The sequence below is a fragment of the Globicephala melas genome, chromosome 1 (genome assembly GCF_963455315.2).
Source record: "Globicephala melas chromosome 1, mGloMel1.2, whole genome shotgun sequence".
NCBI classification, from domain to species: domain Eukaryota; kingdom Metazoa; phylum Chordata; class Mammalia; order Artiodactyla; family Delphinidae; genus Globicephala; species Globicephala melas.
Genome location: NC_083314.1, coordinates 73,682,795 through 73,695,072, shown reverse-complemented (window position 1 = coordinate 73,695,072; position 12,278 = coordinate 73,682,795). Strand labels below are relative to the sequence as shown.

The following is a 12,278-nucleotide window of genomic DNA, read 5'->3' as shown; positions in this document are numbered from 1 at the left end:
TGCCTTCTTGACATGTACCCTTTGCATTGGTAACGCCACCTCTGCCCTTCCTGTTGTGCCTGTCAGATGCCTGCACTCATGGCTCACTTTCTAGGCTCTCTTTCTCAGCAATCCCCGTATCCCCTCTTCACCCATACCCATCACTGCACCAGAAACTTCCAGAGTTCTGTTTCCCCCCTACCTGTCCCAGCTCTGCTCCACACTCCCTCCTTCAGGGAGCCTCCCAGGAGTGCCCCCAGCACCGTTCCTCCCCCGCCAGCAGGGAGAGCCCTTTCCCGCCCCTCCACTCTCCTGCCCTGTCTGCCTTTACCGCGGTCTGTGAGCCTGACCCGGGGAACGGGGCGTTTTGCCTCCTTCCCTCGATGGGGTTGCGCAGGCAGGACTGTTCACTCAAGCATTTGCTCACTCTCACTCCATCAATCCACAGACATATTCGCAACACCTGCTGTGGGCCTGGCAGCCAGGCCCTGTGCTGGGTGATGGGACTGGTGCTTTGAGTGACACAGTCCAGACGCAAGGAGTTTCCCCTGGGCTGGGCAGGGGTGGGCAATGCAGCGTGGACCTACTATAGCAGAGGTGGGAAGTGAGTACAGAGAGCTCTGAGGGCATGCAGGCAAGCAAGGAGGACTTCACAGAGGAGGTGACTATTTGAATCCCAAGGGAAAGGGGGGGAGCAGTGTTCTGTCCAGGAAAGGCCTGTGTAGGGACCTGGAGACAAGGAGAAAAGCCTGGAGTGGGCAAAATAGGGAGAGTGGGACTTGGCCATGGCAGGCTTGGGGCTTCCTCTTAATCTTGATCCAGGTCAGGACAACCCGTGGCATCTGGCCTCTCTCTCGGATACTGTCTTGGCTGCAGGGGCTGTTTTGGGGCCAACCAACATTGCTTACCTCTTTTGCAGGCTCAGGATCTACACGGCCTTTCCATCACGTTAAATTCCTGAGACCCCTTGCTTCCCCTCCTCTCTGGACTCTCTTCTGGGTTATTGCTTCCATTCCCCCGTCTCCAAGTTGCTTCAACCAGGCCTATGCCAAGAGGCACCTATTTCAAAATCCGCAGGACGACAGATACCTTCTTTGTCATGTCATTGCTCATGTTTCCACCGGTCCCTCTGATTATCTAACTGCCCAGGATAAATAGGGTCGTAGCTACCATTCCGTGGGCACAGGCAAGGGAATGTACCAGGCATGTCATCCAGCTCATCCCATTTAACTCTTCAGCAGTCCAGGTAAGCGTCATCATCCCCCAGTTTACCAGTAAGGAGAAAGAGGCTTAGAGAGTAACTCGGCCATGGTCATACTGGTAGGAAGTGGCAGAGGCACTATGCAAACCTAAGTCTGTTTCCTAAACCTCTGCTCTTAAAAGGGAGTTTGCAATACTTAGTCTAGACTTGTCACAGGTACAGGCGAGCACACGGAGGAGGCTGGGATGGGACAGTGACAGCCCAAGGTCACACCACCCCTCCCTCCAGCAAGATGCCCATCGCTGACTCTGACTCCATCCTGCTGCGGGATGAGCTGCCTCCTCGCTCCCAGTGGATGGAACCAGCTTCTCACTGTCCTCGGGAGACTTCAACAGGACACCAGGGTGTCCAGGCCCCACGCAGAAAAGCTGTGAATATAAATTCCATCTCTGAGCCAGGGCTCACAGGCCACTCTACTCGCAAGCCCTTGACTTGGGCTCCGGGGGCTGTGGGAAGGAGAAACGTGAGTGTGGAGAGTTCGCAGCCTGTAGCTGCAGTAGAGAAATGCGCAATGGTATGAATAAATTTGAATAATAATGAGGGCAATGCCTGAATTAGTAATGCCGGCTTACTCACCTGACCCACCCCTCCCCCAGGATCTCAGCTCCTGCCACCCTAATCCCAGGAAATAAGGGTGAGCCTTTTCCTTTCCTTTAGAAGACATGGATGGGCCGTCAGGTCAGCAGAGTTGGGGAGCTGCTGTTTCTAACTTCTTGACCCCCTGCAAACCCAAAGAGCTGGATTTGCACACTTAACCAAAAGAGGCTGCCCCTTTGTATTAAACCATATGCTTGCATCAGTCCACTCCTATCTGCGCCCCCTCTCTCAGTCCTCTTTATGTGCAACTACCAATCCCGTTGTCGAATGTCCAGGGAGGTTCAGAGTGAAAAGACAGCATGGCCCTTGGCCTTGAGGAGAGGTTCCCATTCTAGTGAAACAGATAGGGCAAACACCGTCACCCACCAGCTGCCTTCTACCCCATGGCAAACAAAAGCGTGGGCATAGACTGATAGCGTGAGACAGGAAATGCCATGGATAGAACTGTGACAGCAGGGCTGAAAGATGGGACAAGCTGGAGGTAAAGATCAACCTAGGAGGGCTTCCTGGGTGAAGGGAATGTGAGGCAGGTTTGGAAAGAAGGGGAGAGATGGAGCTGGAGGAGGAAAAAGAAGAAGGGAGGCGATGAGAAGACGAGGGTCCTGATTTTGGTGTCTTAGAGGGAGGTCTTGGAATGGCGGGGGGACAGTTCTGTTTGCTTACACACGGGAGTGATGGAGGATCAGAGAGATTTTGCAAAGCTGGGTTTGGGAAGAGTTGGATCTGGGAACTGTGGTCTCTGCAAAGACTTGGGAGCTGAGGAGGGAAAGAAGGGGGAGGAGTCCCCAGAGTTCCGGGCAAAACTGATTTGGGTTACAGTGTGTGACAGATTGGGGACGTGCATGGGAAGCCCCAGACCTCTCCCTGTGCTGTCCCGCAGCCCCTCCATTTCCTGGGGCCCAGCGCGGGAAGCTGATGGTCACAGCATGGTGCCAGGACTGCCCCACCACCGGGCTGACCAGCGTTGGCTGGAGTGGGTGGGTGGGAGCAGTGGGGGGAGAAGAAACCCGCAATCCAATTCCCTGCTCCATTTAGGCTCCACAATTAAAGGCAATTACTCTGCAGTTCTCTGATCAAATGCTCCCGGCCGAGCTGCCAGTGGGCAGCCATGTGTAGCTCCCGCAGCCAGAGGGAGAGCGGAACAAAGTCACGTGGCCTGTCAGCTCCCACGGGGCGGGAGGCTGGGCGTGAGCAGGTGTATCCGTGTGTATGCACTCATGCCCTCGGAGCTTGGGAGCAAGGGGTGAACACACGGAATGGGGAAAGTGTGCAAGAAGTGGGTTCAGAGCTACTTTGTTTAGGATTCATCGTCATCCAGGGAGCTTATATGCGTACATGTGGACGTGCCTGTCCCGTAGAACCTGCCTTTATGTACCTGATGTGTTCAAGGGGGAACTGTACCTGGCATAGTTGTACACACATGCGCGACCTCACGTTGGCCACGTACACAAGTCCAAGTAGGGGTACGGTGGTATATTCTTGTCTCAGGAATCGTGGGGGACCGTGGCATCACCACAGCATGTGTTATGAAGGTGTCACCCATTGACAGGGGGCTGGGGGCAGGGGAGCGAGGCTCAGGATTTATCCCTGCTCTGTCCTTAACTCACTGGGCGTCCTTGGGAAAGTGAGCGTCCTCTCTGGGCCTCAGTGTCCTCGTCTGTAAAATGAGAGGGTTGGACTAGCCTGGTCTCTAAGGCCTTTCCGTAACACTGCACCACTTTCTCTGCCTGCTGAGTACTTCAGTTCCTGAAACCCATTCCCATGGGCCACGGAGGGAGGAAGCAATCCAGGGCGAGCACACGGCATCTTGGAGGGAAGGGGTTGAGGGTGAAGTGGGACGGGGGCTGGAGGGTCCACCTTCCCAGCCTTCAGCTGTCTCTCTCGGGCCCGGTGCAGGGTGGGAGTGGAAGCCTGGGAGGCTCGGCCTCTTAGTGGAGCCCTCTGTCCTCACTCATCTCCTTACCCAGTACCGCTTTGGCCTTGCCAGGGACCCAGACCCGCTTCAGCCAGGAGCCAGCCGACCAGACTGTGGTGGCTGGACAGCGGGCCGTGCTCCCCTGCGTGCTGCTCAACTACTCGGGGATCGTGCAATGGACCAAGGATGGGCTGGCGCTGGGCATGGGCCAGGGCCTCAAAGGTGAGTGGGCCATGCAGCCAGCCAAGCGTCCAGACTACCCCATCTTTTCATCCCTCCCCCACCAACAGAGACTCCTGGACCCAACATCCCTTCGTTCCTCACCACGTTTCTTCTCTGTGCTCTAGCCTCCCCTCTCCCATTTCTGTGTGAGTCAGTCTCCCTGCCTCTCCTCTCGAGCTCTGTCTCCACTGCTTTCCAAAACCCACAGCTCTGCCTTTCCTCCTGGCTGTGGACTGGCTCGTGAAAGGCCAACGGGAAGCCTGAGAGATCAAGAGAAACCAAGAGACCTTTACATAAGAGAGCTTCAGACAGACAGACACCACAAGGGGAGCTGCAGGCAGCCAGGTGAGGCAGGAGGTGCTGGGAGACTCCAGAGCCCCCCTGCTCTTGCAGGGGGAGGACACAGTAACTTCTATGTCCTATGTTCCATGCCAGGCTGGCTTTGCTCCAGCCTCTCTCCTGCCCCATGCCCAGGCAATGTCCTCTCAGTGGTCACAAATTCATTTTACTATCAGCCTGAGCACTGTATTTATTCATTCATCAAGCCTTTATGAAGCACTATGGAGCCCCTGCGGAAACAAACATAATGTGCTGGGGTGGGGAAACCCTCCTATATTCCAAAACAAGTAAAGATACTTTTGGAAAGGCCGCCTGGCGGAGTGGATGGGGAGTCAAGACCTGCCTCTGCCTCCTCCCAGCTGGGTGACCTTAGGAAAGCCACTTCACCTCTCTGGGCCTTAGTTTACTACTGGGTCAAACAGGCATAATAGCCGTGGGTCTGCCTGCCTTGTAAATGCGTTTGCGAGTTTTGAACCCAATGAGAGAATATGCTTTGTGAAAACACATTGCCCACTGTAAAGCGGGGTAATGGTGAAAGTAGGGAGGGATGGTGTATTTTTATTCTTGTTGTCGTCCAGGGTTTGAGACTATTTGCTGTGGGTTCCGTGTATTAGACCAGGTAGGGGAAATTTGTCTGTATAGAGCCATCTGTATGAAGGAAGGAGATGGGGCTGGCGGACCTATTGATGATAGAAAGAGAAAGAAACAGGGAGAGAGAGAGGGATCAATAGATACGGAGTGAAAAGAATCGATAGCCTCTGGACAGAGGGAGATGGTGGGAGGGAGCTGATGGTGGGGACCACGAGAGAGGAGAACAGAGTGTGAGGGGGTGGGCAAGAGCCTGGAGGACGGAGGGCGAGGGAGACTGGATTGCAGAGGCCAGAGGCGTGGCTTCTGCAGGGGACGGGACTCTTGGTTTCGGGGCTCCTTCAGGGAGCTGGCAGGACCCTGCCTCGTGCATCCCTCCCTAGGCGAGTGGTGGTGAGACCTTAGCCTGCCTTGGGCTTCCCTCTGGCCCTGGTGAGCTCATGTCTGAGCTGCGATGGCCTATATTTCTTAACGCCCACACACCCTCCCCTCTTTCTCTCCTTTTCTCCCTGCTGTCTGCCTTTTTTTTTTTTTTTTTTTCCTCTCTCTTTCCTATTATTATGAGAGACATTTGTCTGCAAACAGCTTCGGAGATTTCATCTGCTTCTGCTCATCTCCCCCTTCTGCTCTCCCCCATCACTCCTCCTGCTTTGTGGCTCGCATCCTCACTGTAGGAGGTTGTGACGTCACAGTGTCTGCATGAGGACCTCTTCCTCGTCAAGGGCCCCTGGGGGGGGTCCCAGGAGAGGGTGGAGGGAGGAGTGCTGGCCCTGGAATGGGATGCGGACCCTGACGTGGGGAGAGGAGGCACCCTTGTGGGGCAGGGTGGTCCAGGTCGATCCCCAGGTTAGGGCTGGGCTCACCTGGGCTCGCCCTTTCTGTTCCTGCAGCCTGGCCACGGTACCGGGTCGTGGGCTCTGCAGACGCCGGGCAGTACAACCTGGAGATCACAGATGCCGAGCTCTCTGACGACGCCTCTTACGAGTGCCAGGCCACGGAGGCCGCCCTGCGCTCCCGGCGAGCGAAACTCACCGTGCTCAGTAATAACCCCCGACATCCTGCAGGGCCCCCCAGCCTCCTGTCTCTGTCTCTTGGCATCCTGGCTGTCCCCCCTTCTCCAATTTCCTCTTTTATTTCCCAGCTTCTCCCTCTCTATTCCTGGCCTCATGTCTGCCCCCACTGTCTCCCTAGCTTTCCCTCCCCAAATCCTTTAAACTTCTTCCGAAGCCAAGTTCAGATAGAAGAGGAAAAAATGGGCATGTGGGCACCCACTGCTGGACACGTGGACTGTGTGAGCTCTGGCATCCTCCCTGCCCCTGCCTGTGCCCAGGCCACGCAGGGACGGGGCTCAGCCTTCTGGATACAAAGCTTTCCCCACCAGAGTGGGGGCATGTTGACCATGGGGACCGGGCCTCTCCTGGCAGATGGCTTGTTGGAAGCTTCTCCCTTCCTCTCCCTCTCAGCTGCCTCGGAGCCCCAGAAACTACCCCCTCGGCTCCTTTTCCTTGAACTCAGCCCCTCTTCCCTTCGCTCCCTCCTTTCCCCGCTCAGCGCACACCCCTTCTTCCCTGCTTCACCTAGAGCCCTCCTCAGGGAGCAGGGAAGCAGGACGGGGCTTTGAGGGCTGAGAGCGGGGTGCGGGGACGGGGCGGGCAGGGGTCCTGGCTGAGTCTGCAGGAGCTGCTGGAGGAGGGTTCGTCTCGGAAGCCGAGCCCCCCACCCCCCGGCTGCTGCCCACGGGATACAGAACAGATGTCCCTCTATGGCAACACCCAGGGCCATTTGCATAATGAGGGGATTCTCTCCTGCGCGCAGTACGGAAGGAGGCCAGCTCTGACACGCCTTCGCCTCCTCTGTTCCGTGCCTTCCCCTCCCTGGCGGTACCTCCAGCTCCATCAGTCTTTCTGTCTCCCTCAAGCTCTGGTGCTCGGGCTGGGCCTCTGCCTCTGCTCTGCTTGCCTCCGGCCTGGCTCTGTCTGCCTGTGACCCTCTTTCTTCCTCTTTGTCGTCCACTCTGTCCCTTTCTTTTTTCCTGCCTCCACTTGATCTGTCCTGCTCCCTCTATTTTCTCTCCCCAACCCTGAAATCATTGAAGTGGGGGACGCCCCCAGGAGGGATGGAAGGAAAGGAGGGGGGAGCTGAGATGAGTGAGTGTGGACACAAGGAGTGTTCTTACTTGGGGGAGAAAGGTGAGAACATGACAAGTCATCTGAGTGTGGTGGGAAGAGGCCTGGAATGGGAGTCAGGAGACCTGGTCCATTTTGGCACCATGACCCGGAAGAGGTCATAACCTCTGGACAAGTTTCTCATCGGTAACATGGGCTGCCAGCTTTTTCTTAGCAACTGCCGCTTTGCTTCTCCCTGAGCAGGGAGTTGTAAACTCCGAAGGTCTGGGCAGATGTGAGGTGTCAGAAGAAGTGAGGACTGGAGGGACCTGACAGCCAGTTTCTCTGGATGCAAAGACCCTGAAGGACTAGGACTCAGGGCTGGTGGATGACTCGCTTTTCCTCTCCGGTGAGGACAAATGGGAAGAATTAACAAGAAGCAGGATGGAGGTTAGGAAGCAAGAGTTCGCTAACCACCAGGGCTATAGGCATGGGATGCCAAGACATCCACTTCCATGCCTCGTTGGAGAGTGTATGAGCCCCGACACCGGACCAGGCATTCCAAGGGAACGTGAGATTCTTAGGAGACCTTCTGTCTTTTTCCCTCCCTAACTGCTTTGGCTTGGATCCTGGAAGGTGCTACTTCTAGAGTGGAGAACTCCCATTCTAATGAGGGGCCCTTGATACTCTCCCTTCCCTCTCCTACCCCAGCACAGAGGCGGAGAAATAGAGAGAGATGAGTAGAGGCCAACCAAGCCCCCAGATTTCCCAGGAAATTCATAATGGCATCCAGTGTCTTGGTTCAATTAGGGAAGGCTTCCTGGCAGAGGAGAATATCGATGGGAACCCTAGATGGAGGAGTACCTTGTTTACAAAAGCTTGCGAGTCAGCGAGGGAGGAGCTGACTGGCTTGTCCGCAGGGCACAGGGTGTGGGCCTTCGTAGCGTGTCTGAGTGATTTAGGTGGATGAGGGGAACGGGAGGAAGCCCCAAGAGTAAAAGAGATGAAAGATGAACCCGGCTACTCCTTTCCCCTCCCTCCCCCTCCTTGTCTCTCTGGAATTCTCACACTCCCTGCCTCCTGCAGCCACGTGGAGGCACTGAGAAGGCAAGACGTCTGTGCATCCTCCCTGCTTACCTGCTTACACACAGCCTTCGTTCATGGCAGCCTGGGGCTCAGAGACGGGGCAGGGCTGAGAGTGGGCTGTGTTCACTGCTCAGAATCAGCCTCCCTGCACACGGCCAGCCTCGTCACCTCGCCTCCCCTGTAGCCATGCCCCTCAGTGGCCCACCCCAGCCCAGCCCAGGTCACAGAATGGCCTTTCATTCTTCCTGCCTCAGGGCTTGGAGAAGCTGCCTCCCACTCCCTCGCAGATGCGGACGCAGGCATAATATTTATCTACAGACCCATGGCTCCCTCATTACTCACAGCAAGAACTGCTCGAGTGCAGTGGTGATGGGCATGGCTTCGGCGGGCCTGGTCCACACCCAGCCCTGACATTCAGCTCACTCTCCTGTCCCTGAGCCTCAGTACCTTGTCTGTAAATGGAGGTTAATGGTATTTACCATGAAAGGATTAATGAAAAACACTTTGTGGTGAGGATGAAATGAAATCGTATATACGTGAGGCGCTTGAGCTGACATGGGGTGGGCGTCCAGTGAATGGTGGAGATGCCGTCGATCACGTTACAGTTTACAGTCGGCTTCATATCCTTGGTCTCCTTTCACCTTCACAGTAACGACTCTGGGGGACAGATGTCAGTGTGCTTTTTGAATTTTACAAACAAGGAAGCTGAGGCCTCAGACACATGTACATATTGATACAGAGATTTAAGTCACAAGTCCTAAAAATGTGTTCATAAACATACACAGGGACACACGCCTAACTGAGCATGGTAGTGATGGATAAGCAGACACCTCAACAGCCTTAATTTCCTTCTTGCCCCAGATACGAAGAGAAAGGTGGGCTAGTGGCAGAGGAGACAGGTGGGCGGCCTTCCCTGAACAAAGGGCGAGGGTCAACCTTACAAGGGAAGGGAGAGCCGATGCAAGGAGAAGCCTTCCCCTCCTCTGCCCATCCAGAACTGTCCCCCTGGGGTGTGGCAGCAAGGTGTGACCTTGGAGGGGCCCACGCAGACCAGGAGACCCCGAGTGGCGGCTCTTTATCCATTTCTCTCCTTTCCACCCTGTTTGCAAATCTGCGCCCATCTGGCATTGGAGCCAGGTACAGCTGGTGAGCAAAGAGGAAGAGCCCGGGATTCAGCAATCATTCACCAGTCAGGAGTTGGAGGCACTGCTGCCTCTTGTCCGAGCAGTAAAGTGAACACACTGCACACATCACGCGCGCGTGCCCTGCACACGACAGTGCATGTACAGCCCTCATCTGGCCTTCATGAGGGCCCCGGGAATGAGCACCGTATGTCTCTGTTGAAGAAACTGTGACTTGAGGGCTTCACCCAAGATCACGTGACACATGCCAGGATTTGAAACTGGGGCAGCCTGGTTCTACAACCCATGCTTTTCACACCCTCCCACTCTACATGCATGAGTTGAGCAGAGTCCTGGGATGGGCTACAAGTGCTTCCTTTCTCTTAGAAATCCCAGCATGGAGACTGTCATTTCATAAACTACAGGACCGTCCTGCCCACAACTGGACTCATGGGCCTCCCAGGGTCTCCTCTCAAGGGTTCCCTCGGAAAGGCCCCTCTGAGTCTTTCTGGTTTTTCCCAGCAAAAAGCAAACAAAACCCTTTCACATTGCTGGCCAATGAACATGAGGTGGACCGGGAATCAAAATTATAATCCAAACCCTTCTGCCTTTATTTCATCAATCACTTAGCCACTAATTCAGCTAATATCCCCCAGGATGTGCTATCAACCAGCCTCTGCACTAGATCTTGGGGCTTTAAGAGAAAATAAGAGGCAGCCCCTGCTCCCAGGGAACTTGCAGTCTGGTTCACCTGAGCATTTAGAAGCCTATGGGAATAGGACAGGGAGAGACCCCCCTACTTCCTAGTATCAGACATCTGGTGGATTCAGTTCCTTAAGCATTTAGCCAGAGCCTGCTTTGGTCATGTTCTAGGCACTGGAGACTGTATAAACATTAGTGAGATGGAGTTCCTGCTTTTTCAGGGATGACGGTTTGGGTTGGGGAGGGGGCATGGATAATCATGTTAAGTAACGCAAACACAAGGTAGATAGTGCTTGGAGCTCCAAGTGACAGGCTGGGAACCACTAAGGTGGTGATTGTGGGGGATGTGGCATGGAGGGCCCTGTGCAGCAGCTGGGATGTGAACAGGATGGACAGCAGTTCAAGAGAAGCCCTGAGGGAAAGAACACCAAAAACGAGACGAGGAGATGCGAAAGTGCAGGACTTGGCCTGAGGAACCCTGGACGGCAGGCAGAGAGGCTTGCAACTCACGCCCATGGCAGCTGGTAGACATGGAATGTGTTTGAGCAGGGAAGTGGCACAGTCTTACCTGCTCTCTAGAGAAAATAACCTGCCAGCATGACAGATGGCTTAAGGCCACCAGGGACTGGAGGCGGGGAGTCCATTTCGGAGGTTGCCGTGATAGACCCCCTCATCTGGCTGCCCCAGGGCAGAGGCGCACACAGGAGGGAATGGACATAAGGAACTCCGTGGAGGTAGCCACCTTTCTGTGCCAGGCCCCCCAGGCCACAGGAGCAACAGATACAGTGATTATAAGTTAGGGGGTAAGGATGGCCCTGCCCTGCCAAGGGGTGGACATGCAGAGGGAGAGATGCCTCCAGGGGCAGGGGTTTTGGTCATACGGGCAGCGTTGGCTGCATCCTGGACTGACTCTGCTCTGCTCTTCTCCACAGTCCCCCCGGAGGACACCAGGATCGATGGCGGTCCTGTGATTCTGCTGCAGGCAGGCGCCCCCCACAACCTCACGTGCCGAGCCTTCAACGCCAAGCCTGCTGCCACCATCATCTGGTTCCGGGATGGGACGCAGCAGGAGGGCGCCGTAGCCAGCACGGTGAGACCCTACCTGTTCCCCCAGATCCTCCTGGGCCACATCCCAGTTCACCTTTCCTTTCCCACATGGATCTGACCACAGACTCGGGGAGACAGATGTGAACAGGGGCCTCAGAGACCATCTGGTCCAATCCTCCCATTAAACAGTTGGGAAAGTTGAGGTCCGGAGAAAAGAAGTGAATTCCCAGGTTCACAGGGCCAGTCAACAGTTAGCAGAGACTAAGAATAATGCTGACAATAGCTACATTGATTAAGCCCCTACTGTGTACCAGGCACTGTGCATGCTAAGATCTTTATGGACGGTCTCTCTTAAACCTCACAGGAGTTTCATAAATTAGGTGATATTTCCAACTCACAAAGAGTGAACTGATGGTCAGAGAGGCTGAGTGACTTGCCAGGGTCACAAAGCTGACATGCTGCAGAGCTGGGGTTTGTGCCTGCGTCAGAACGTGACCTCTCGCTACTGAGCCCCTCGACTTTCTTCCCCCAGCCTCTAGTTGGTATGTGTTCCCAGTCGGCGCAACTAAGAGCTTGGGGAGGCAGGGATTACGTGTACATGTTATAGATGAGGCACCTGTGGCAGAGAAAGACATCAAGTTACTTGCCCGGGATCACACGGCAAAGTTGACGGTGGAGCTGGAATTAGAATCCAGATCTCCTGTTTGGAGCTCCTCCTGTCAGCTGGGGACAAGCACATATGTACCCAGCCCTTTGCTAGATGCTTCAGGAGACAATTCTCATTGAGTGGAGAGAGAATGCTCACCTGTGTGCCTCGGAATGTGTGGCCCCAGGGAGTGAGTACCCGGATTAGCTCTGCCCTTGACGCTCTGTATGACCTTGGACAAGTCACTTGTCTCTGGCCTTCGATTCACCCTTTGACAAGTGGCAGTTTGGCTTCAGTGGTGCTTAACTTTTTCACTACCAAGAACTCCGTTATTTTTTTCCTCTAGAGCTTCATGTTTTGAATATTTTGGCAACCAAACAGACTGATTGGTTAACGGCCATTTGTCATCCACCCCCCTTTTTTGTACTCGTTAAAGACACGATGGAGCTTTGAAGCAGCAGGAGGGGGCTGGTGTTACTGCACTGGGCTGGTGCTGTTCCGGTACCACATCGGGCCCAGCAAGGATGCCTATATATTGCTGTCAAACTGTGGGCCCCTACTTTGCCTAACAGTATGGTTTCCCTTAGGCAGTGTACAATATGGAAAACAGCCCGAGTGTTCCTATGATCATGTCCAGGGACCTCAGGTTGGATATCACTGAGCTGGTATG

General features: G+C 54.9%; 1 protein-coding gene across 5 annotated transcripts in view; it reads left to right on the top strand.

Annotated features, from left to right (window-relative positions):
* The window catches only part of KIRREL1 (kirre like nephrin family adhesion molecule 1), a 97,246-nt gene that overhangs the window by 75,610 nt on the left and 9,358 nt on the right, over positions 1-12,278 (top strand). For 4 of the 5 annotated variants that reach the window (XM_060297711.1, XM_030842281.2, XM_030842280.2 and 1 more), the window contains exons 2-4: positions 3,825-3,974; positions 5,792-5,941; positions 10,848-11,005. In XM_060297711.1, coding sequence (XP_060153694.1) covers positions 3,956-3,974; positions 5,792-5,941; positions 10,848-11,005 — 327 coding nt within the window. In that variant the 5' untranslated portion in view covers positions 3,825-3,955. The remainder of the gene's footprint in view (positions 1-3,824; positions 3,975-5,791; positions 5,942-10,847; positions 11,006-12,278) is intronic. The other variant, XM_060297705.1, reaches the window with a different exon arrangement.